The following is a 25,993-nucleotide window of genomic DNA, read 5'->3' on the forward strand; positions in this document are numbered from 1 at the left end:
GTAGGATATGAGGGAATCTACTGAGATTAAGGGTAGAGAGGAATAGGAATAGATTAGGGGAGAGTTTCGTAGGAATTTTGAGAGACAGCCGTTATGAGAAATGTGATAGGGCAGGAAATAGTGATGAATAAAGGATCATTGAGTAACATTAAGTGCCCTGCCGAGATTAGATAGCAGGCATTTGAAGTGGAGCCAACCTAGCTTCCTCTAACAGATCAGTAGAATGAAATCAAGACACAGCTGGGCATTTCATAAGGAGAAATACATTTTTAATGCTCTATCACTATTTGGCAGAAGGCAGGACTTGAAGGTATCCTGAGATTAAGACATTCAATAACATGGTTTAAATAGCAAAAATGTAAAAAGTATATTTTTACATATTAAAAAAATAGTTTAATACTTAATCAAATATACAAACACTATATATTTTATATTATGTAAAAATAGTATATTTTGTTGAATACATAGTAAAAAAGTATATTTTATATTTATAAAGTATATTATTCCTTTGGTTTTTTTTAAGCTCAATCACTATGTTAAGTAGAATGCCCTAGTTTGGGATTGCGTCTTGAAAATAAGACCAGGGCTGTAGTTGGCTAAGGAAAATGTATGTGTCTGGCAGGTGGACTCACCTAACCAAGTGCGTGAGATGGACTTTATTGGAAAGCAGAGGTAGCAGTTGGGGATGGTCACTGGAATGAAAGTTCCTCAGTGCCTAGAACAATTCCTGGTACATGATGGATGAATGACCAGTATCCTTTGAATAAGTGTATATATGTGTGTATGAATGAAAGGATGGATTAGCTGTGTCATTTTGAAGCAGTAGTTCTACCAGATAAAGTATGGAGAATCTTGATTATATTGCTTATTTGGTAGCCCTCCTCTAGGCATTCAACTTATAGCTATACTGAAAGCAAGCTTTCAGATTCCCGTTGAGACAGTTCAACATATTTTATTTGTTCCACTTTTCTTCTCTGTCTCCCCATTCCCTCTCTCCCAAAAGCTGTTGGATTGCCAGAACTTTCAGTAAAATGAAAACAAAAATCTGGGTTGACTGTGATAATCTCAAGGGGTGAGATGGGTAGGGGGTGGGTAGAAGGGAGGTTCAAGAGAGGGGGGACATATGTATAGTCATGGCTGATTCATGTTGTATGGCAGAAACCAACACAATATTGTGAAGCAATTATCCTCCAATTAAAAGTAAATTAAAAAAAACTGTGCTGATGATCTAAAACATATTGCAGGCAAATTCCTTACAGTGAGCCACCAGGGCAGCCAGAGTGAAGAAGAGCTTATCAAATCCTAAAAGCCCTAAGCTTGTCCTGAAAGCCATAGGGAGCTGCTGCAAGCCTCTGAGCTGTTTATCATACAGTCCCACCCTTGTTAGTGGTTGGTCAAACAAGTCCATTAATGTACTGTTCTTTAATATACAATACTCTATAGCACATTTGGTGGTGATTAATGAATAATTTTGTGTTGATGGATGTTTGATAGTGAATGGTTGTTCATCTATTTATCAAACCTTTATTGAATACAGGGCTTCCCTGTGGCTCAGCTAGTAAAGAATCTGCCTGTAGTGCCAGGACCTGGGTTTAATCCCTGGGTTGGGAAGATCCCCTGGAGAAGGGGAAGGCTACCCACTCCACTATTCTGGCCTGGAGAATTCCATGGACTGTATAGTCCATGAGGTTGCAAAGAGTCAGACACAACTGAGTGACTTTCACTCACTTCACTTTCACTTTTATTGAATACATGATCTGAGCTAAGCTTGGTATGGAAGCTTATTATTAAGAGGAGGACATTAATTCTTTTTAAAATAGTGTTTTATTTATTTATTGGCCATACTGTGCAGCATGCAGGATATTAATTCCCTGGTCAGGGATCAGACCCATGTCCCCTGCAAGAAGAAGCATGAAGTCTTAACACCTGGACCTCCAAGTAAGTCCCAGGACCTTAATTTTTAAAAAACTCCGTCTGGCAGAAACAGCATTTCATGGACCTAATCAAGTGAGCCCAACTATCAGAGACATCTTTTTTTTTTTTTAGCCAAGTGCAGTGTCTGTCGAGATAACCAATGGTCCATATGGTACCTGGTTGTAGAGGTTTAAAAACAAAAGAGTTTTATGGGAGTGCTTGATGCTGAGGTGTGGGTTTTTCTTGGGTAATCTGCCATGATGCACAGCTTTCATATACAAGATCTGGCTATTTCATTAGGCTTTAGTGTAAAGGATGGTGGGATTGACTCTCCATGGATGATCATTTTATGGTTCTTGCTTCCTTCCTTTAGTAGATGGAAGGACTACTTGTCATGCTCAGTTTGGGAGCAAGTGGTTCACCTCACTAAATGGCCATCCATCTCCCTATGGATTAGGCCACCAACTTGGGTCCTTTATTTTTCCTAAACACTCATCAAATTTTATTAGCTTTTCCATCAAAATAAACACAAGATGTTAGGAAAGTTGTTACCTTGTTAGAGTGTGTGTTACCTAGGTGTGTACACTCCTTAGAACTCATCAAACTATGTAGTTAAGCCCTGTGCCTTTCACTCTATGTAAATTGCCCTTTGGGCTTCCCTAATGGCTCAGTGGTGAAGAACCTGCCTGCCAATGAAGGAGACACAGGTTTGACCCCTGGGTTGGGAAGATTCCCTGGAGAAGGAAATGCCAACCCCCTCCAGTATTCTTGTCTTGGAAATGCCATGGACAGAGGAGCCTAGGGGGCTACCGTCCATGGGGTCACACAAGAGTTGGACATGACTTAGTGACTAAACAACAGCAACAAAATTCCCCTTCTCGGTTCCCTTCTCCCCACCTGGGCCTCAAATACCAAATACATGAAACTCTCCTTCCTCAGGGCCTTCACACTGGCTGTTGTTGCAACCTAGAAGTTCTTCCTATATATTCACATGAATTTCTCTTTCACCTCTTAAGGGCTTGGTTCAATATCATTCTGTCAGTGGGGTCTTCCCTGATTATCATATTAAAATGGTAGCTTCCTCTCAGTCTCTTTCTGCACAAAGAGCCAGCAAGTATGTACAATTAAAATCATGGGCTCTGGTTTCAGATCTGTTTTCTAGCTGTATGACTCAGGTACCCTTTCTGTGCCTCAGTTTTACCACCTATAACATAGAGATGAGGGACCTCTCTGGTTGTCCAGAGGTTAAGAATCTGCGTCTCAGTGCAGGGGATGGAGGTTCAGTCCCTGATCGGGGAACTAAGATCCCACATGCCACGGTGCAACTAAGCCCACATACCACAACTTGAGAAGCCTATATGCTGCAGCCACAAAAAGCCCTCATATTGCAGAGAAGACCCAGCACAGCCAAACAAAAAAGAGAGATGGATATCATGTCAGAAGGGTTGTGAAAGATTAATGTATCCATACATTAAAAGCATGTAAAACAGTTCCTGGTATGTTGTAAGCTAATGTGATCTTACCTGCTTTGTTTTACCCATATTTTTTATCATCATCTGAGTTACTGTAGAGTTCAACCACTTATTTGTTAATGGTTTCTTGCCATTAGAATGTATGCCTCATCAGAGCACCAACCTTTTATTTACTTTTTTTCTTTCTTTTTCTTTACTTCTATACCCTCTTCCCTTAGAATAGTGCCTGATATATTATGTGTGGGTGAGTGCACAGTCGTGTCTGACTCTTTGTGACCCCTGGACTGTAACCCGCCAGACTGCTCTGTCCATGGGATTCTCCAAGGCAAGAATGGTATAGTGGGTTGCCATTTCCTACTCCAAGGGATCTTCCCGACCCAGGAATCAAGCCCTTATCTCCTGTGTCTCCTGCATTGGCAGGCGGATTCTTTACCACTGAGCCACCTGGAAAGCCCTCTGATGTATTATACATTGTCAGTAAATATTGTTCTGTCAATGAGAAAATGTGCAAATAGGAAAGGAGCTGGGGCAGAGGTCTGCTAACTTTTCCTATAAAAGGGCTGGATGGTAAATATTTCAGGCTTTGTGTTTATAGCTGTTCAAATCTGCTGTTGTAGCATGAAAGCAGCCTAGAGGATTACAGAAATGAATGAGTGTGACTGTGTTCAGGGAAACTTTATTTACAAAAGCAGGCAGAGGGCCAGATTTGGCTTATGGGCTATAGTTTGCTAACCCGTGGGCTGGGAAATAAATTTTGGCTTTGCTTTTATTTATTTATTTGTTATCTATCTGTCTGCCCTAGGTCTTAGTTGCAGCACATGGAATTTTTATTTGTGGCATGTAGAGTTTAGTTCCCCGACCAGAGATCAAACCTGGGCCCCTTGCATTGGGAGTGTTGCTTTCCTCATTTTCATCATCCCTCCCTTAATCAAATCTCCCTTGCAGCAATTAGTGCTAGTAACACAAACCTGAAATATTAGTAATTTGAAAAGCATTATATTACCTCTTATTATGTGGCTCAGTTCAGTTCAGTTGCTCAGTCATGTCCAGCTCTTTGTGACCCCATGTACTGCAGCACACCAGGCTTCCTGGTCCATCACCAACTCCTGGAGCTGGCTCAAACTCATGTCCGTTGAGTTGGTGATGCCATTCAACCGTCTCATCCTCTGTGTCGTCCCCTTCTTGTGCCTTCAATCTTCAATCAATTACTTGGCTCAGCCTTCATTAATTGTACACAGTTTCCATATGTCTTATTTTTTTTTAAACTTTTAATTTTGTATTGGGATAATCTCTTTTAACAGTGATAACAGTGTTAAGAATATATTTTATACTTTCAACTGTATAATTCCAGGGCTCTGGTTTTTAGTTTTTTTCCTACAACAGCTGGAGACATATCTGTACTGCTGATTATGGCTAGAGGTGTGTATGCTATAAAGGAAAAAAATGATGACATTCTATTTATCATACAGCTAAGAATGTAACTGCCACTCAGTTGAAATAGACAAGCAATAGAAATTACCTATTAGACAAACAGTTTAGTTTTTAAAATTATTACAGTCTAGTTTCTGTATGAAACTATTCCCTAGCCCACAATTTTTACCACTCTTCCTGGTATGCTGGCAAGATTCTTGCACTTTAAAGTTAAAAAAAATTTTTTTTGAGCCATGTTGTATGAAATGACAGTCTGTGAAATTTTAGTGAAAAATATAATAGCTTTTATTGCTTTATTAAAACAGAGATGATCAGGATACATTCTTTGTGGCTGTGATGTTTTGTAATTAGACATGTAAGTGGTTCCTTACAGGTATACATTGGAGATACTGTGAGTTCAGTTCCAAACCACTGCATTAGAGCAAATATCGAAATAAAGTGAGTCACGGGATATTTTTTTGACTCCCAGTGCATATGAAAATTATGTTTACACTATACTGTAGTGTAGTAGATTATAGTCTTAAGTGTGCAAGAGCATTTTGTCTAAAAAAAACCCAATGTACATACATTAAGAAGCACTTTTGCTAACAATGCTGTCATCTGAGCCTTCCAGCAAACCATCATGTTTGTACTGGTGGAGGGTCTTGCCTCAGTGAGATGTTGGTGGGTGCTGACTCATCAGGTGGTGGATGGTAAAGGCTGGGGTGGCTGTGGCAATTTCTTAAAATAAGACAACAGTGAAGTTTGCCTCATCAGTTGTCTCTTCCTTCCATAAATGGTTTCTCTGTACCATGGAACGCTGTTTGATAGCATGTTAACCTCAGTAGAACCCTTTTTGAAATTGAAGTCAATCCTCTCAAACCCTGCCACTGTTTTATCAACTCTGTTTATGTAATATATGTAATACTTTGCTATCACTTCAACAATATCCACAGCATCTTCACCAGGAGCAGATTCTATCTCAAAAAGCCACTTATTTGCTCATCTATAAGAAGCAGCTCCTTATCTCTTCGTGTTTTATCATAAGATTGCAGCAATTTAATCATATCTTCAGGTTCCACTTCTGATTCTAGTTCTCTTGCTGTTTTCCACCACATCTGCAGTGACTTCCTGCACTAAGTTTGAATCCCTCAAAGGCATCCAGGAGGATTGGAATCAGCTTCTTCCAAACTCTTCTGAATGTTGATGTTTTGACCTCTTTCCATGAATTACGAATATTCTTAATGGCATCTAGAATGGTGAATATCTCCAGAGGTTTTCAATTTAATTTGCCCAGATCCATCCCAGAAATCACTGTCTGTGGCAGCTTTAACCTTATGAAATGTGTTTCTTAAATAATAAGACTTGAAAGTCAAAATGACTCCTTAATGCGTGGGCTGCAGAATGGATGCTGTGTTATGGAAGCAACATTAATCTCATTGTACATCTCCATCAAAATTCTCGGGTGACCAGATGTGCTGTCAATGAATAGTAATATTTTGAAAGGAATCTTTTTCTCGAGAATGGGCTGAAGAATGGATCTCAAGAATGGGCTTAGAATATTTGGTGCAACATGCTGTAAATAAATGTGCTGTCATCTAGACTTCATTGTTCTATTGATAAAGCACAGAATGGATCTTAAGAATGGGCTTAGAATATTTGGTGCACCATGCTGTAAATAAATGTGCTGTCCTCTAGACTTTGTTGTTCTATTGATAAAGCACAGGCAGAGCTGATTTAGCATAATTCTGAAGGACCCTAGGATTTTCAGAATGGTAAACGATTATTAGCTTCCACTTACAGTCACCAGCTGCTTTAGCTCCTAGAAAGAAAGTCTCTCTTCTGAAGCTCTGAAGCCAGGCGTCGGCTGCTTTTCTCTATGAAAATCTTAAATGCCATCTTTTTCTAACAGAAAGCTGTTTCATCTTCATTAGTGTTGTGTAATGTAGTCACTTTCCTTAATGATCAGAGCTGGATCTTCTGGATAAAACTTGCGGCGGCTTCTACATCAGCACTTGCTGCTTCACCTTGCACTGGTATATTACAGCGAGGGCTTCTTTCCTTCAACTTCCGCTAGCTTCAGACTGAAATTCTGCAGCTTCCTCGCCTCTCTCAGCCTTCATAGAACTGAAGAGAGTTAGGACCTTGCTCTGGATCAGGCTTTGGCTTAAGGAAAGGTTGTGGCTGGTTTGATCTTCTATCCAGACCACTGCAGCTTCCTCCGTATCAGTCAGCAATGGGGCTCTTTCACTTTCTTATCATTCGTGTGTATACTGAAGTAGCACTTTTAATTTCCTTCAGGAAGTTTTCCTTTGCTTTCACAACGTGGCTGTTTGTCACAAGAGGCCTTGCTTCCAGCTTATCGTGGCTCTCAACATGCCTTCCTCACTGAGGCTTAATCATTTCTTGCCTTTGATTTAAAGTGAGAGACATGCGACTCTTCTTTTTGTGAACATTGAGAGAGCACTGTAGTTATTAACTGGCCTGATTCCCATTGTTGTGTCTTAAGAAATAGGGAGGCTCGAGGAGGAAAGAGAGATGGGGGAAAGGCCAGTCGGTGGAGCAGTCAGAATACACACAACATTTGTCAATTAAGTTTTCCATGTTACACAGATGCAGTTCATGGTGCCCCAGAGCAAGTCTGATTGTAACGTTGCAGGTCACCACAAGAAGATTTGAAATATTGCTAGAATTACCAGAATGTTACACAGAGTCATGAAATGAGCAAATGCTGTTGGAAAAATGGTGCTGATAGACTTGCTCTTTGCAGAGGTGCCACACACCTTCAGTTGGTAAAAAAAAACGCAAACCTGTTGCTATCTGTGAAGCACAATAAAAGTGAAACAAATTAAAGAGGCATGCCTGTGTATGACTGCCATTGATGTTACTTTAAGAGAAATCTGTTTTTTGTTTCACTTCTTCTGAATTTAGCCATATAGCACCATTGTCAGTGCCAACACTTCTACTCTGCACTGAGTTATTTTAACCATTTGACGTGTTTGGAACGAGAACAAACCTGAACTATTCTCCCTACTTGTTGCAGTCCTCTTGCCAATGCGTCACTCCTTCTGTCTGTGCCCGGCGGTGACAGTTCTTGTGTAAAGTCCTGTGTGCACACCCGCTCCCCAGACCCCTACCCAGTGTGTCCTTCATAGCAGTGCTTCTCCAGCCATCTCTGGTGAAGATGAAGGTTGTTGTGTTTTTTTTCCTTATTTCCAGTCCATCATGGATTGATTCTTTTTTTTTTTAATTCAATTTGAAAATAATTGGGCAGCAAAATTATCATGAAATTGGATATCACAGCAAGATCACGTTGCTATAAAATTTCTGAATACTTACTCTGAATTTCTGTACTTATAATAGACCAGTAACAGTTGGTGAATTAGCACCAGTTCATAGACCATGTTTTACAAAGCACCACTTAAGAGAAAGAGAAAGGCTTCACTGGTGGCTAGGAAGGTAAAGAATCTGCTTGCAAAGAGAAAGAAGTAATTTTCAAATGATTTTGACCCAGTGTAAGGTATACTGTCTTATGATGCAGTACATATACACATATGTCCACATACACACACACACACACACACACCCCACTGGAATGTCAGTTCCCTAAAGGCAGAGTAATTTTTCTTTTTGCTTCTCTTTCCCACTATTCTGTTACTAGGCCATGCACATGATAGGCCTTCCATCATTTGTTACATTTGTATTTGTTACAGGCAGGTATATATATAAAATGAAATCAAAAGTTTCACAAAATTATACTTTTACTTCTTGTGAGACATTTTGGTATCTTCTATTTTATTAAAATAAATGTTGATAAGACTAAACTTTTTCACTACCTTTTAATCTGAGGGTTTATAACACACTTCTTCAGAGGCTGCTCACGTATAGGCACTTTGTCCATTCCCTCCCTTTCAGAGCTTTGAGTAGCTGTTACCCATCCCTACCCTCCTCAGGAGTATGAGCCTGGGTCTCATGTACCCCAGAGCTGCTTTCCTCTGAGCCAGCTGAGGCGAGTTTGGAAGAGGTGGGTGGGAAAATAGGAGAGAGATGAGTCACCAGGTTATAAGACTTAAAATGAAGAGATTAGAGTGGGCGAAAAAATTAGAAGTTGAAACCTGCTCAGGCCCCAAAGTCCATCATATGGGGAATGAAGGTTATAGACGTAAAGGAATAACATCATTCCACAGTAACACAGTAAACTTGGTTCATCTACCTCCTAAAAAGCATGAACATTTATTTTGTGAGATTGTAGTTAACAAGGGTGTTAGTAGTGATCAAATTTATCAAGATTTATCTTAAAAGTTAAAGTGAGAAGATAGTTTTCTGGCCTATGCCGCTCAGAAGAAGCTCACGCTATTCCCCAAACCGGGGAGCATAGGAGCAAGACTAGTTATGACATGACAATGTGCATTTTTGAGGGGCCCCTGGGCATGAGCATTTGTGCTGCAAGCATTTGATGTCCATCACTTGAGACACTGGGGTTGCAGAGATCAGGAATACAGTCTCTGTAATCAAGGGAGCTCACAGTGCAGTCACAGAGACAGATACTGTAAAATTAGGGCTCTTGTGAAGTCATCCTGGTAGGATGTTCCTGGTGGGCTCAAGAAGGCCTTGGAGGAAAGGATGCCTGAGCTGTCTTGAAAGTGTGATTCCCACGGTTTAGAAGGAGTGGTGCAAGGAGATAGGTGACAATACAGAGTTAAGAGAGCAGGGTGTGTCCAGAGCAGGGTATGTTGTGCAGAGAGACAGGCAGGAGTGGGTGTCCTGCAGGTGGTATATAATGTGGACCAGAAGCGAATGAGGGGTCAAGGTTGGTGATCCTGATCAAAGCTGGTGGTCCTAGTCAGGGCATAATAGCTATTTGATAAGCACCTGTTAAATGAATGAGAAGTATACTTGGGTTTTAGACTTAAATCTCTCTTCTTGAGTGACATTGGGCAAATCCATAATTTTGTGCAGTCATCATATAATGGTAGAGTGATGAGATGGTTAGATAGCATCATCAACTCAATGGACACAAATTTGAGCAAACTCCAAAAGATAGTGGAGGACTGAGGAATCTGGTGGGTTACAATCCATAGGGTGGAAAGAGTCAGACATGACTGAGTGACAGAACAACAGCAGCAGCAGCAGCAGAGAGAAATAGGGCGTTCTTTCAGTTTATCACAAGATCTTCCGGTTTACTGATATCTAATACACATTAGTCTTTCAAATAGCAGCAACATCATTTTATGCAAGAAGTAAAAGATCTTGGCTTATTGTAATGAATTTTTGAAATCATCTGCCTTCTTGTTATCGTTCCTAAATATTGATAGCAAAGAGCCAAAACATTCATTTCCTCTTATTTTGTCCTGTTTTCCATGCTGCTTTGTTTTTTTGAATACTTAACCATTTTTTATGGCTCTTCATTTTAGTGAGCACGAAAGTAATCTTTTTCTAACACACAGTCATGAACATGCCCTCTTTTGTGCTTTGCCTTACATCTCTCTGTGAGAGGCTATTCCATTTTCTGAGTGTGTGTTTGTGTTTATGCAGGTGGTTAACATAACATGTACTTTCTTATTTGATTTGTAAATATTTGATGAGCTCTTGGTATGCTTGAGGTTATGCTAGAAAAATAAAATATTTAAGCCAATTATAAGAGTGTTTGAAAATCCTATTGTCTGAAGACATGGGTAAAAAAGTTTAAATATTTTATTATGGAAATTCTCAAATATATGAAAATGTAGATAAAATAGTATAGTGTTACCCCTATGTACTTATCACCCATCTTCAACAATTTTCAAATCATGACTAATCTTGTGTCATCTATATCTCTACCCTTTCTTCCCTTCTTTTTATTTTATTTATTTATTTTAGTTTTATCTTAATTTTTTGGTTGTGCTGTGCAGCATATGGGATCTTAGCTCCCCAACGAGGGATCAAACCCATACCCCCTGCATTGGGAGTACAGTCTTATCATTGGACCACCAAGGAAGTGTCCTTCTTCGTTATTTTAAAGCAAATTCCAGATGTCGTATCATTTCATCCATGAATATTTGGTCATCCCTAATATGCCATAAACACTAAAATAATTCCTTAATATCACCAAATACACGATGTTCATATTTCCAGTTCTGCCATCAATATTATACTTATTTTTACAGTTTGACCAGACTTTTTACATGTGTGTTATAACATCGACATCAACCCCACTGCCAACATCCCTGCTGTTTTCAGCACTTTTCCTGCCCCTCAACCCCCACTTCTTACTGTGCTGCCCTTTTCAGTTGATTCTGAATTCATTTTCTAGGGATGTTAGAGCAGACTGGGGGTGAAAGAATTTGGACTAATAATACTGTGTGGAGGAGGAAATATGTGATAATGTATACATAGCAGAGAACCAGAAAGCGAGGATTCTATAAGAATCTTAAAAGTTGTAGGCATAACAACTTAGTAGTTGAAGTTTAAAGGGAGAGATTTTACTGCTTAAAACCTGAGTTGCCTCTTATTTGTTAGATCAAAAGTAGAAGCAGGAGGTAGGGAGAGGAGCTCTGCCCTTGTTTACCTTGGTAGCCTGTTCCCAACCCCTCTGGGCGGGGCTTGGTGTTCCAGGAGGAAAGAGGGCTGCTTGTGCTCTAGCACAGTGACAGAGTGGGCATCAGAATCATGTGGCAGCTCATACAAACCTTGCTCCTAGAATTCGGATTCAGTGGCTCTTGGCCAAGGATTTACATCTGAACTAGCTCACGGGTGATGCTGTGCCACTGCTGGGCGGTCCCCACACTTTGAGAAACACTCAGCTGTCCTTCCTAGTCCAGTTTTTAAGACATTTCTTTGCTAAGATTGTATCGCTGCCTGCATGGGAAATCATCTTGTAATTGATTGACATCCCTCGTGAGCATCTTGGGGGAAAAAAAATTGATGAGAGATCTTGGGTAATTTACATGAAACTATATTGTTTTCATAATGGCCACATATAATAACATGGTGCTCCACCAGCCTAGTTGAATGTGTGTAAACATTCTCTCATTCACTGAAGGAATTTCTTCTTTTACGTGTCCTTAGTATCTGTCTCTGGGCACGGAATTCATAGTTCTCTTTCAAACTTAAAACATTTTACTTAAGGAAAGCTGAGAAAGTTAGGACAAATGTCATTCTCACCAAAGTTTAGAAACAGATTCTGTAGTTTTCTTACAGTCTTTCTTTCATACTTCATGGAGAGACTGGGCACCTCTTCCGACCAAAAACACCAGTCAACAACCCTGTAAAAGTTGTGGTTTTCTGCCAACCTTTAAGCCACCACACCCATTGCTGGAACTTTCCCTGATATTTTACCTTACTCAAATCTGCTCTGAATGGGTCCTCACCAAGCTTGAAATACACCCAAAATATTTCTTCATTGATAGTCCTTTACCATTACTGTAAAATATGAATGTTACCTCCAGGAGCTTGCTCTTCCAAGACTTTCTGAACTTCTTTTCATTAAACCGTTAGAATAGGAAACCACTAGACTGAGGTGTCCTTAAAGCAGAACTGATCTCTATTTACATCAGTTCAGTTCAGTTCAGTCACTCAGTCGTGTCCAACTCTTTGCGACCCCGTGAATCGCAGCACACCAGGCCTCCCTGTCCATCACCAATTCCCGGAGTTTATTCAGACTCAACATCCATCGAGTCAGTGATGCCATCCAGCCATAGTAAAGGCTTTCTTCAGTTTGAACTATGACCTTGAACCCAAACCACACTCCTTTGTTGTTGGTAGTTGTATTTTCTGGTGCCTTTTCCGTCAACAAGTCATTCAAATAAGAGTATATTAGCTATTTAGAATCCAGAAATAATTTTGGTATTGTGTGGGAATTATTAGATGGTAAAGTTTTTATTTTCTAAGTGGTTTTGTGTGTCCAAAAGATGACAACAGGTTTCTAGGTAAGGAAAGAGTCCAAACATAGGAAGCTGGATATTCTGAGTTTAATTTTAGACCTCAAGTGCATATAATTGGATTATTCATTATTCTTTATTCATGATATATTATCATATAAGGCCTGCATATCCTACTTAAATTCATTCATTTATTTGGTTCATTTAAAAATATTGTTTCAAAAAAATTGTTGTTTCATTTCTTATTTCTAATAGCCATCTTCAACCCTAATTTTAAAAATTTGAGGTGAAGCTTACACACAGTGAAATGAACACATCTTAAATGTACAGTTTGATGAGTTTTGACAAATGTATAAGCTTGTATATATCCATCAAGATATTGAACAGAAAGTCCCCAGAATTTCCTTGAATCATTCACCACTTCCTGCAAGAAACTATTGTTCTACTTTCTATTACCATAGATTAACTATTTGGAATTTTACATAAAAGGAATCACACAGTGCATAGTCATTTATGTCTGACTTCTTTTGCTCCAGGTAATGTTATATTTATTAGTCTTTTTCACTGTGGAGAAATAGTCCATTGTATTAAGTATGTGAAGATGCTCTGGGGAATCTTCCTCTCAGAAATGTTTCTGAGAATATAGGGAAATTTTGATATAGCATGAGATTTTTTGAGGCCTTTTATTTAAGTTTTCTATTTTTTAAAATAGTTTGACTCAGGCATAAAAATTGACATAACCTTATTAACACAGATGCTCATGAAGTTAGGTGGCCACTAAAATAGCTCAAGCGTGGACAAGTCAGACTTTTAATAAATATGGAAGCTCTGTTCTTAACATTAGTACTTTACCACTTTCGGTTGCTGTTCTTACTCCTCTGTATAATCCTTTCCGTTTGGAATTTATTGAGACTTATTTTGTGGCCTTGCATACACGCATGGCCTGGCCTAGTGTGTATAACGTGTGGGTTGAAAAGAATATGTTCTGCATTTGGATGTTTTGTTTTATAAATCGATTTAGGTCAAGGTGGGTGATAGTATCGCTAAAGTCTGTATTATTACCTGATTTGTTTTCCTACCTTGTCTGTCATTCTGAAAGAAGGTTGAAAAGGAGGAACAAATGAAAGGTGGGATAAACAAAAAAAAATGGCAGGACAGTAGATTTACATCCAACTATGCTGCTAAGTCACTTCAGTCGTGTCCGACTCTTTGCGGCCCCATAGATGGCAGCCCACCAGGCTCCCCGTCCCTGGGATTCTCCAGGCAAGAACACTGGAGTGGGTTGACATCGCCTTCTCCAATGCAGGAAAGTGAAAAGTGAAAGTGAAGTCGCTCAGTTGTGTCCAACTCTTAGCGACCCCATGGACTGCAGCCTTCCAGGCTCCTCCATCCATGGGATTTTCCAGGCAAGAGTACTGGAGTGGGGTGCCATTGCCTTCTCCCATCCAACTATATTGACTATTAAATATAAATGGACTGAATTTGTGTAATTCTCCCTTAGTTGTGTCAGTTTTTGCTTCATGTTATTTGAAGCTCTGTTATTCGTTGCAGAAACATTTGTGATAAATTGACTCTTACCATTATAAAATATCTCTCTTTCTAGTAATACTTGATTGAAAGTCACTTTTCACATATTAATATGGCCAATCCTCCTTCCCCAGGCTTATTTACTGTGTGTACAATATCTTATTTTTCATTCTTATATTTTATATGTCTTTACATTTAACTAGTCTGACAATCTTGGGCTTTTATTAAAAGTTTATTCCATTTACATTTAATGTAATGGTAAATTATATGATTGAGTTTATCACTTGCCATTTGATTTCTTTTTCTCCCATCAGTTCATTATTTCACCTTTACTTCCTTCTTTTAGATTAATTGAGGATTTTATTAACATTCTACCTCATCAACTCAGCTGGCTTTTTACTTTGTCTTTGTACAGTTTGGATGGGTTATATTATATATTCTTATCACAGCCTGATGTGAATTGGTATTGAACATCTTTGTGCATAATGTAAGAACTTTACCCTCTTCTATCCATTGAGCCAGTAAGATTGTGATTTCCTTCATAAGCCCTAATCACTTTGCATCATGTGGATGGGGGAGTGCCCACAAGTGAAAAGATGTATGAATGTGAACCTCACTTATTATGTATGGTTACCTTTACTCAAGAGCTAAATGCCCCATAGTTTCTACCTGTTTTTGTTTTCATTTTAGCCCATTTTGCATTCCCATTACCATTCTGTTAGAGAGTCTGTGAATTCACATCCTTGTACAGTACTTAGTAGTGTCCATTGTTTTGCCAACGGACTGAATATAAAATGATACCACATTGCTATCTTAAATTCTTTGAGTATTGATAACATTAAGCATCTCTTCATATTTTATATTGGTGAAAGTGTTTCCCTTTTGTTATATGTCTATTCATGTCTTTACCTCTCCTGTTTTTAAATCAATTTGTAGTGATTTTATACTTGGAAACCACTGAACTAACACCTATATTTAACTAAATTTAAAGAAGTCTTTGATCTTTGAATCTGTCATTCTCCCTGACAACTCGATTTAATTTGTGTGCGTGTGTGTGTGCTCAGTCGTTCAGTCATGTAGGATTCTTTGAGACTCCGTGGACTGTAGCCTGCCAGGCTCCTTTGTCCATGGAGTTTTCCAGACAAGAATACTGGGGTGGGCTGCCATTTCCCCCTCCACGGGATCTTCCCCACCCAGGGACAGAACCTGTATCTCTTGTGTCTCCTGCATTGGCAGGTGGGTTCCTTTACCACTGAGCCATCAGGGACCTCTCCAAATTCCTGACTCCTTGACTCCCTGAGGATAGCTGCTCAAATGTCCTCCCTTAGCACCTACCACCTTTGCCATATTATGTACGTATTTATTAATTGTGTTTACTATCTTGTCTTTTCCTTATTATTACATGTAGGCTGCTATGTGATAGGTGTAGAGATTGAGAGTAAGCATCTATAAACTTCTATAGCACTTTAATGTTTACATCATATTATATTAAACAAAGACTTGGTCTCTAATAAACTAGAAATTTTTAAAAAAAATTGGTTCTTCTCCAACATTTTAAAAAGCATCACCTAGGTTCTCATACCTCCGTGTCTTAGCATTTGAAAGGTTCACTGGAACAGAGAAGAAATAGATAACTACCTGTCTTTCTTGAAAAAGTGTTCTTGCTCTACACAAATTGCAGTTACCTGCAAAGATTTAGTGGGGTGATGAGAGCTTTTCTAATGTGAGCATAGTTTTATTTTATTGATATTCCCCATGTTTATAGCTGAGCCTGGCATGTATCTGTCTGTCTCTCTTATTTATAAACACACACACACAAATACAGATAGATAGATAGCATCTATCTAGAGCTCTTTGAAGTTCAACTTCAGGATTGGGAGCTTGTATACACCCATGGTGGATTCATGTCAATGTATGGCAAAACCAATACAGTATTGTAAAGTAAAATAAAGTAAAAATAAAATAAAATAAATATATATATATATAATAAAAATAAAATGAAAGGAAATGTAGGCTACTTAATTATGTGATATTCAAGGACCATACACTCTTTGGCTTAATCCTTCATGTTTCTTGAGTATTTAAGGCTGAAGTGTGATCATTAAATTTCTGCCCTAACTCTCTGGACTGTGCACTAGCTAAATGTGCTAGTAGATTTTTGAGAACGCCTAGGTTTATAACCTAACTTATTAGCCCCTTGATTTCTGGGTGACTGTAAATGCATGCCTTGGGTGTTTTTGTGCTGTAGTATTTATACATAAAATGATAGTGATATTTTATACCTTCTGAAGGGAGTAAATTCTGGGAAATTCTTTGTTATTGTTCAGTCACCAAGTCATGTCCAACTCTTTGCAACCCCATGGATCGTACCACACCAGGCTCCCCTATCCTCCACTACCTCCTGGAGTTTGCACAAATTCATGTCCATTGAGTTGGTGATGATAGCTAATCGTCTCATCCTCTGCCACCCTCTTCTCCTTTTGCGTTCAATCTTTCCTAACCTCAGAGTCTTTTCCAATGTGTCAACTCTTTGCATCAGGTGGCCAAAGTATTGGAGCTTCAGCTTCAATATCAGTCCTTCCAGTGAATATTCAGAGTTGATTTCCTTTAGGATTGACTGGTTTGATCTTCTTGCTGTCCAAGGGACTCTCAAGTGTCTTCTCCAGGAACACAGTTCGAAAGCATCGGTTCTTCAGTGCTCAGCCGTCATTATGGTCCAAATCTCACATCCATACATGACTACTGGAAAAATCATAGCTTTGACTGTGAAACTTTGTCAGCAAGGTGATGTCTCTGCTTTTTAATACTCTGTCTAGGTTTGTCATAGCTTTTCTTCCAAGGAGCAAGCATCTTTTAATTTCAAGGCTGCAGTAACTGTCCACAGTGAGTTTGGAACCTAAAAGAACAAAATCTCCCACTGTTTCTACTTTTTGCCCTTCTATTTGTCATGAAGTGATGGGACCGGATGTCATGATCTTTGTTTTTTTTAAATGTTGAGTTTCACGTCAGCTTTTTACTTTTCCTCTTTTCCTTTTTCACCCTCATAAAGAGGCTCTTGAGTTCCTCTTTAATTTCTGCCATTAAAGTGGTATTGTCTGCATATCTGAGGCTGTTGATATTTCTTCCACCAATCTTGATTCCAGGTTGTGATCGATTCACCGCAGCATTTCAGATGATGTACTCTGTATAGAAGTTAAATAAGCAGAGTGACAATATACAACCTTGTCATACCACTTTCCCAGTTTTAAACCAGTCAGTTGTTTCATGTCCAGTTCTAACTGTTGCTGCTTGATCCACATACAGGGTTCTCAGGAGACAAGTAAGGTGGTCTGGTAGTCCCCTTTCTTTAAGAATTTTCCAGTTTGTTGTGATCCACATAGCCGGAGACTTTAACCTTTGAAATTCTTAGATGAAATATATGAAAACTATCCAATCAGAGTAAGATTTCACAATGATTAATGGCATTTTATGAGAGTGAACGCATAATAGAGAATTGATCTAAGCAGCTGTTTATCAGAGCTGTAAATATGTTTGTAAAAATAAGGTGGTAAGACCTAGGTTGCTTGGAAACAGAGGGCAAAGTTTTCCGTTAAGCAGCATATGCTTTATTTCCCAGGTGTTTGTTCCACCACAGTAACTGCTAAGTAGCAGGAGCTGTATTTGAGTGTGTTGGGAGAATTTATTTGGATGATTAACTGGTACCTGAAATGCATTAATTAATATTAAAAATCATATAATTTGCCTTTTTTCCTGTTAATGACCAAATTTTTTGGAAGAATAACTTAAAATTATTTTTTTAGCTGGTAAAAGAGTGAGTAGATTGTGACACAATTTCAGCCTAACTCTATTTCTCAGATAGGATTAGAGAAACAAAAATTTAATATTACAGTGGAAATCAGATAGACCTAGTTCAGAAACTGGTCTTTGTAAACTTGTTTTTGTTATATTTACTTGCAGTCTGTATAGGCAAAGATCATTATGAAATGAAGAGGGATTTATGCATTTAATAGGGTTTCTCTCGTGACTAAGGATTATGGGTAATTTATATTAATGTCTGGGACTCAATACAGGATATACACTCAGAGGCACTCAATACAGGATAGCCATTGTCACAGTGCAAAATGCCTGTAGGTGTGTGTGTCCTTGTTATGTATGTTTCTGAATCATTTTCTTAGACAAATCTCATCGTAATTCCTTATTGAGGAAAAAAATAAAACTAAAGGCAAAATTGACAGAGCAGAATTGGGTGAAGCCAGTGCAGATAGAACCAAGTCTCATCTATCTAGCATCCCTCATGGCCTTGAGCAGGGTTCCACAGCCACCTCTGTTGCCCTCACAGAGACCTAGAGCTCTCCAGAGTACAGCATGGAAACCGTCCTACTGGAGTTTAAACACTGTGGGTGCAAGAACTGAATCATACTTACTTTATTAACTGATCAGGCATAGCATGAGATCCAGCGGCAGAGTAGGCACACAACGACTGGTCATAGTTTATTAAATGATTCATTTAATTCAGCTCTGATACTTCACAAATTCTCTGTATGTCACTGCCAGCTGGAGTTATAGTTTAATGTTGAAGTATCAAACCCGCCAGGAAGCATATATCATTTGAAGGATGTAATGATAAACATCATTGTTTTTTCAGATCTAGGTTCGAATTTGCCCTTGACAACAAGATGATGAGTGATGCAAGTGACATGTTGGCTGCAGCGCTGGAGCAGATGGATGGGATTATAGCAGGTAATCTGCATCCTCTAAAAGACGCAGTCATGGCATTTACTTGGCTCTCTTGGCTTTTTTTATTGCAACTCTTTTATTATCTCTCCACTTTGATATTTTCATTGGCTTTTCATTTTTCACTGGCTTTCTCCAGTGCCTTTAGGTTCCCCATGGTTTCAGTCTTTGCCCTTCTTCCCCAATTTCTGCCAGAATTATTATTAAATTTTGTTTTAAAATGTCAAAAAATTCTGGTACCTTCCTGGGCTTCCAAGCCAGAGTAAAGGTGACTCTGGTCCAGGTGGTCTGTGGACTCCATTTGGAGGGAGGGATTAGTGCTCTACCCAATATTCAAGAATGTTCTCATCTTTTCGTTTAACATTCACTTTCCCAGCAATGAGTCTCACATCTATTTTTCCAATTCTTTGCTAAGCTTCAGGACCTTATCTCTACCAGCCAACCAGATAACCCCCTGCAATGTCTTATTATAGACGCATCAGTGTTATCATTTAAAACATTGAGCTCACCATCTTTTCTCAGAAGCCCCTCTAGTTGTTTTTTTTTTTTAATTTATTTATTTTAATTGGAGGCTAATTACTTTACAGTATTGTAGTGGTTTTTGCCATACATTGACATGAATCAGCCATGGGTGTACATGTGTTCCCCATCCTGAGCCCCCCTCCCACCTCCCTTCCCATCCCATCCCTAAGGGTCATCCCAGTGGACCAGCCCTGAGCACCCTGTCTCATGCATCGAACCTGGACTGGCGATCTATTTCACATATGGTGTCTTTATCTTGGCTAATCTCATAGTCCTCCCTCTATACACTTTCATAAAGCAGTTTAAGTCATTCTAGACACGACCCTTATGTTCCCCCACTTAGTCAAATTCTGTCAGTTCTGCCTCCTACCAAATTCTCCCAGTCCCTGTTTTCCTCTCTAAAATCTGTTGTGTCTGTGCTACCATTGCCCTGCTCTATCTAAATAACCCTCCCACTTGATGTCCTTGGCACACTTGCTTTCCTGCTCTAGTCCACCCTTTTTTCCAGACCACCAGAATCTTTTTTTGTGAAATGCCAGTCTTGACAATGGAGACGCAGACATAAAGAACGGACTTGTGAACACAAGGAGGGAAGGCGAGGGTGGGATGAATTGAGAGAGTAGCCCTGAAACATATACATTATCATATGTAAAACAGATAGCCAGTGGGAATTTGCTGAATGGCTAATTCATTCAATTTGGTGCTCAAATCTGGTGAGCTCAAATCTGGTGCTCTGTGACAACCTAGGTGGGTAGGAGGTGGGAAGGAGGTTCAAGAGAAAGAGGACCTATGTATACCTATGATTCATGTTGGTGTATGGCAGAAACCAGCACAGTATTGTAAAGTAATTATCCTCCAATTAAAAATAAATTAAAAAATAAATGATCATCCTTTTTAAGAATCTTCAGCAATTCTCTGTTACAGAAGCTGAGCAAAAGAAGTAGACTGTTATCTCCTTGTGTCCTCACCATGGTGAGGGACTGACTCGTGGATGAGCCCCTTCATCCCCTGGCAGATCCCCCAGGAGGAGTGCGACCTAAGCTCCTCTGTCTTCCATGGGCTTCCCTAGTAGCTCAGTAGGTAGAGATTCTGCTTACAATGCAGGAGATCCAGGTTCGATCCCTGGGTTGGGAAGATCCTCTGGAGCAGGAAACGACAACCCACTCCAGTTTTCTTGCCTGGAAAATCCCATGGACAGAGGAGCCTGGCAGGCTACAATCCGTGGGGTTGCAAGAGTCAGACATGACTTAGTGACTAAACCACCACCAAGCCAAGCTCTCCTATAACATTTTGTGTCTTGTCTCAAGAAGAGGACTTTCATGTATTTGGGAATGAACCAGTTACAACGAGGAGATGTCTGAATGGGTTGGCCTGCGTGCACCTGGTGGTCAGGGTCCTGTTACAGTTGGCCTTGACCAGTGACCAGGGTCAGGATATAGTTGTCCTGGCCCCAACTGCTTCTCTTTTCTGGTCACAAATTGGACCCCACTCGACTTTGGTGGTTTGGAGAAACCAAAGGTATTTTCTTCTTCGGAAGGTTCTTCTCTTCAAGGAAGCGACCTGCATGGTCTCTTTATTATACTTCTATGTCTTGGAGACTTTCTTTCAATTTGACCTCCTTTGTAGATCAGACCACATTTTGAATACTGTATTCAGTTCTTAGAATATTATTTTCACAGTGTCGTTGGCAAACTAAAACTTATCTAGAGAATGTAAGCATGAAGGTAAAGAGTTTAACAAACTAAAGAACTGCTTATGTTTAATCCAGGAAAGTGTATTCTTGCTTGGGGAATGATACATGCTTTTATTTTTTTAATTCTTAAAAAAAATTTTCTGTTTTAACTGCCTTTTTGAAAATTGAAATATAGTTGATTTACAGTGGTATGTTAGTTTCAGGTATACAATGAAGTAATTCAGTTACATGTACATATACTTGCTTTTTCGGATTCATTTCCATTATAGGTTTTTATAAGATATTGAATATAGTTCCCTGTGCTCTACAGTGGGTCCTTGTGTTTGAGTCACTCAGTCATGTCCAACTCTTGGGGGGCACCAGGGACTGTAGCCCATCAGTGTCCTTATCCATGGCATTTTCCAAGCAAGAATACTGGAGTGGGTTGCCATTTCCCTCTCCAGGGGATCTTCCCAACCCAGGGATTGAACCCTCATCTCTTGCATCTGCTGCATTGCAGGCAGATTCTTAACCACTGAGCCATCAGGGAAGCCCCATTTTCTATGATATATGCTTTTAAATAGTTTAAGGACTGTTATATGAGAAAGAGAATAGATTTACTCTGTCACAGTTTCAGAAAATATAACAACTAGAACCAATTTTAGGTTCTTCCCAGGGATTATATACAACCTTACCTCTCATCAGGGAAGTGATATTTCTGAGGGATCACATGTTACGCATTCCACTAGATTGTGTCCTTGATCCCTCAGTCCCACCAGGGCCTCAGGAGCAATACTAGAGTCATTAAGACAACAAGATTCCCCAGCTCTCACCTCACACTAAGTCAGTTCAGAGCTTTGTGGGTAGGATCTGGATTCATATTTTCAAATTACCATCAATATTTCTCCAACTGAGGTAAGAGGGAGAAGAGAACTGACAGCAAACATTTGGGAATTTTCTAAATACACACCTCTCCCCTCTTCCTACTTTGTTTTGTGTTGAAGACTGAACAGAACAGAGGGTTGCCATGGGCTCACATGTTTTTTAAATCATTGCATTGTATGATCCTAATACTTAAAGCTGCTGGAATATAGGAAGTTATAATGTCTGGGTTTTGCTGCTTTTCTGTTCTTCCCTCCTCCTGACTTGCTTACCTCTTTTTTTTTTCCTGAGTTCTCATCTCAACTGTGCAGGGTTTCCTGAGGAGGCTGATTTACATGGTTATGTGGCTCTATTAGCATTCATCACTATACATATCAGTGGTTACCATTATCACAGTTTGGTAGATGTTTGATCCAAATCTTGTGGTCCACCATCAGAGATATCAATGGAATGAAACAGCTGAAAGAGAATTCCTTTCCCCATTGTTAGAACTGATCAAGCCCTGTGGCCAACTGGAGAGAGAACTTACATATTGGCTCATAGGTCTCATCCAGCCTTAAGACCTTTGGACTTGTGAGAAATGAAGTGAAAGTCACTCAGTCATGTCCAGCTCTTTGTGACCCCGTGGACTACACAGTCCATAGAATTCTCCAGGCCAGAATACTGGTGGGTAGCCTTTCCCTTCTCCAAAAGATCTTCCCAACCAAGGGATCGAACCCAGGTCTCCCGCATTGCAGGCAGATTCTTTACCAGCTGAGCTACAAGGGAAGCCTGGATTTGTGAGATAATGGCCTAAATATCATAGTTGTTGAAATTTAAGTGTAAAGTTAATATGTATATTTGATGGTATGTTTGATAGACCAGAAAATAAAAATCAAAGAGATGTAGAAGTGTCTATGGGTGCTTTCAGAATGCACTGTGAGTCAGTGTATGTATTTAAGTAGTAGAGTGTTCCATAAAAGTAATAGAAAACAAAAATGGCTTTAAAACTATGTTTGAAGCTAACATTCGCAAGAGCATTTGATTCTAGGCTGCAAACAAAATTTTGGGGGAAAGTGTTTATCTACACATGCTCCCTTTATGTATACAATGTACATGTGTAAGTTATTGAACTTCAGACATTAAATTCTAGGCAGTTAACTGAGAGCTGGCTCTCTTACCTTTGAAGTTATGCTATGCAATTTCCACCTCAATATGCAACTTCTTTCCAGGAGGATTTAAAAACTTTATGCTTTCTAAAATTTTTATTTTGGGGAATACATGGCTCCACACAAACTGATCTGCTGTCTTCTTAGCCTGTGTTTCTTGAGATCAGCACATCTTATACCAAGACCCATCCTACTCTTACTATGCCACACAGCTGGCCTCCCTGTTAGGGATATTTAGGAAATGGCAACCCACTCCAGTTTTCTTGCCTGGAAAATCCCTTGACAAGAGGAGCTTGGTGTGCTGTAGTGCACAGGGTCGCAAAGAGTTGGACACAATGACTAAACAACAACAATCTCTCATCAATTATGTTTTTTATTTTTTTACCAAATGACTATCCCTTGGAGAGATTTATGTGATTGAATTCTCTTTTCCCTACTCCTTGTTTGGCCATTCCTCACTGTGACTAGACTTGCTTGCACCTTCAGCTTTGGTATATTATCCAGCATAAATCCCATTGCTCTCTCTATGATTTTTTTTTAAACCTAGGTTCTAAGGCCCTGGAATATTCCAATGGGATTTTCGATTGCCAGTCCCCCACCTCCCCGTTCATGGGAAGCTTGCGAGCCCTGCACCTTGTGGAAGACCTGCGCGGGTTGTTGGAGATGATGGAAGCGGACGAGAAGGAAGGCTTGAGGTGCCAGATCCCGGACTCTACAGCGGAAACACTCATTGAGTGGCTCCAGAGTCAAATGGTAGATATCCGCTTGTTACCAGCCCCACACCGTGAATCTTCCGTTGCTTAGTCCAAAACTTAGAACGTAAAGTAGCTGATCAGAACAGGAAAAAACAGTTACAGGGAGACAAGTTTGCCCCGACTTTATCCATTAAGAGATTCTGATTTCCTTTTGACTCTAAAGATCGTTTTTTTAATAATTGCTGTTAGTATACATTTCCTGTGTGCCAGCTGGTCACCGATTTTGCCCATAAAGGTAGACTAGCATTTGAACTGTGCTTGAATGATCTGCTGTGGCTTAAAACAAATCGTCCTCTGAGGGAAAGAGTTTTGCACTTAATAGATGCTTTACTGGTAATACTGGGAAGTTTATTTGAAAAGGACCAATAGCGATTCAAAATAGGGAGTACAGTGAATGTTGTTCAGTTGCTCAGTTGTGTCTGACTCTGCGACCCCATGGAGTACACCATGATGAGCGAATAGATACTTCTAATAGCAAGGGAGGTTGGTAGCAGTATGTGGTATCAAGTGCCATCTAGTGGTTGTGACAGTCATTTCGATTCCAGTACATGAGTTAATCTGTGGATTGGGCTCTGAATGGTGTTTAGTCACTGAACAAAGAGCCTCTTTCTAGGCATCCTTCTCGAAAACTGATTGCATGGCAGATCTGCCCTTTCCCTAAAAACAATGCTAAATGCTGTTTTAGTATGTGTTAAACACGGAAAATCCACAGAATGTCACAAAAATATTCAAAAGAGAAGCTAGAAAAAGGGTTTATTTTGTAAGTATTGAAAGGATATTCAGTTTTTCAGGAAAATGCATGAATAAGCTTCTAAGTTAATGGTTTTCATATAAAAGATAATGAAAATTGTGTGAAAGAATGACAGTCTATTTTTGGTCTATGGTGGCAATGTCAGTTGTTTGCTTTGGGCACCTTGATGGTATCAGTACATCCTGCACCTGAAGCATTTTCATGTGATGTGACACCATCACCAGCGCTCCCACCCTGTTCCAGCCCGTGTACCTCCCCATTTCAAGGGCAGGTGGTACAGTTCATCTTTTAGCGCATCGCTGCAACCTTGATAAGCATAAATATTTTACTTTATATATCTTACTTTGAGATAGTTTACTTTGTATAATAGTATTTTAGATATTTTATTTTGTATGCTTTACTTTGTATAATAGATATATTACTTTCCATACCTAATTATTGCACCTTTAATTTTTCTGCAAGTTTATCCTCTAGAGATTTAAGTATCCAGGTCTGCTGATTTCTTTGGGGAATTGCTTCATGCTCTGAAACCAGAGATTTCCTGGCATATTTCTCAGGCTGTTTCTACCTCCTTCCTTGCCCCTTCTTTACTGCTTGTTTTCCTGACCATTCAGCACACTTTGGGAAGGGAACTTAGAGGAACCCGTTCCCACCCTGCATTTAGAGGCAGCCATGCTGCCATAACATGAGGGCTCTGTGGTTAAGTGTTTCACTTGTGTCCAAAATATCTCCATTAATAGGTGCTCAGTCTGTTAAAGTGTTTTTGGAAAAGACTGAAAGTGACATGATGGTTCCTGAAACATAAATCATGTCATCCATGCCTTTCAAGAAACCTACAGTGGTAGTCACATGTGACTTAGAGACAGAAACCACAGTGCTTGCTGGACTGCAAGGCCTTTAGTTTCGTACTTGCTCCTTGTTGCCTTCTGACCTCAGGTCTCATTGCCCTTTTGCTCCACTTCAGGCACGTGGGATTCCTCACTGATTCTCAAACATGTTGGTGAAACTGGGCCTCAGGGCCTTTGCCCTGGCTGTGTACTCTGCCTAGAAAGTTCTTTTCTCAGATTATCTGGATAACTAGCTTTGTCACATTTACTTAAAAGTTGTGCTCTCCATGAGGCCTTTTCTGCCCAACTGATCTAAAATTTCACATAGATATTCTTCATAGTACATATCCCTATTTTTATTTTTTTACTAAGAATGCACCACTTTCTTATGTACTGTGTATTTGCCATATTTATATGTATTTTTTTCTCTCTCCAACTGGAATGGAAGTATCACTGAGACTTTTGACTATATTTAAAACAAATCAAAACAAAACCACTGCATTGATGGTCCCTAGAACAA

The 25,993-nt window shown here is 39.5% G+C and overlaps 1 protein-coding gene across 10 annotated transcripts in view; it reads left to right on the forward strand.

Moving 5' to 3' along the window:
* Positions 1-25,993, forward strand: part of PPFIBP1 (PPFIA binding protein 1) — a 201,737-nt gene that overhangs the window by 111,035 nt on the left and 64,709 nt on the right. For 9 of the 10 annotated variants that reach the window (XM_040234602.1, XM_040234612.1, XM_040234606.1 and 6 more), the window contains 2 exons: positions 18,828-18,922; positions 23,688-23,893. In XM_040234602.1, the coding sequence (XP_040090536.1) occupies positions 18,859-18,922; positions 23,688-23,893 (270 nt within the window). In that variant the 5' untranslated portion in view covers positions 18,828-18,858. Of the gene's footprint in view, positions 1-17,159; positions 17,175-18,827; positions 18,923-23,687; positions 23,894-25,993 lie in introns of those variants that run through there. The other variant, XM_040234604.1, reaches the window with a different exon arrangement.

The sequence above is a fragment of the Oryx dammah genome, unplaced genomic scaffold (assembly GCF_014754425.2).
Source record: "Oryx dammah isolate SB20612 unplaced genomic scaffold, SCBI_Odam_1.1 HiC_scaffold_29, whole genome shotgun sequence".
Classification (NCBI taxonomy): Eukaryota; Metazoa; Chordata; class Mammalia; order Artiodactyla; family Bovidae; genus Oryx; species Oryx dammah.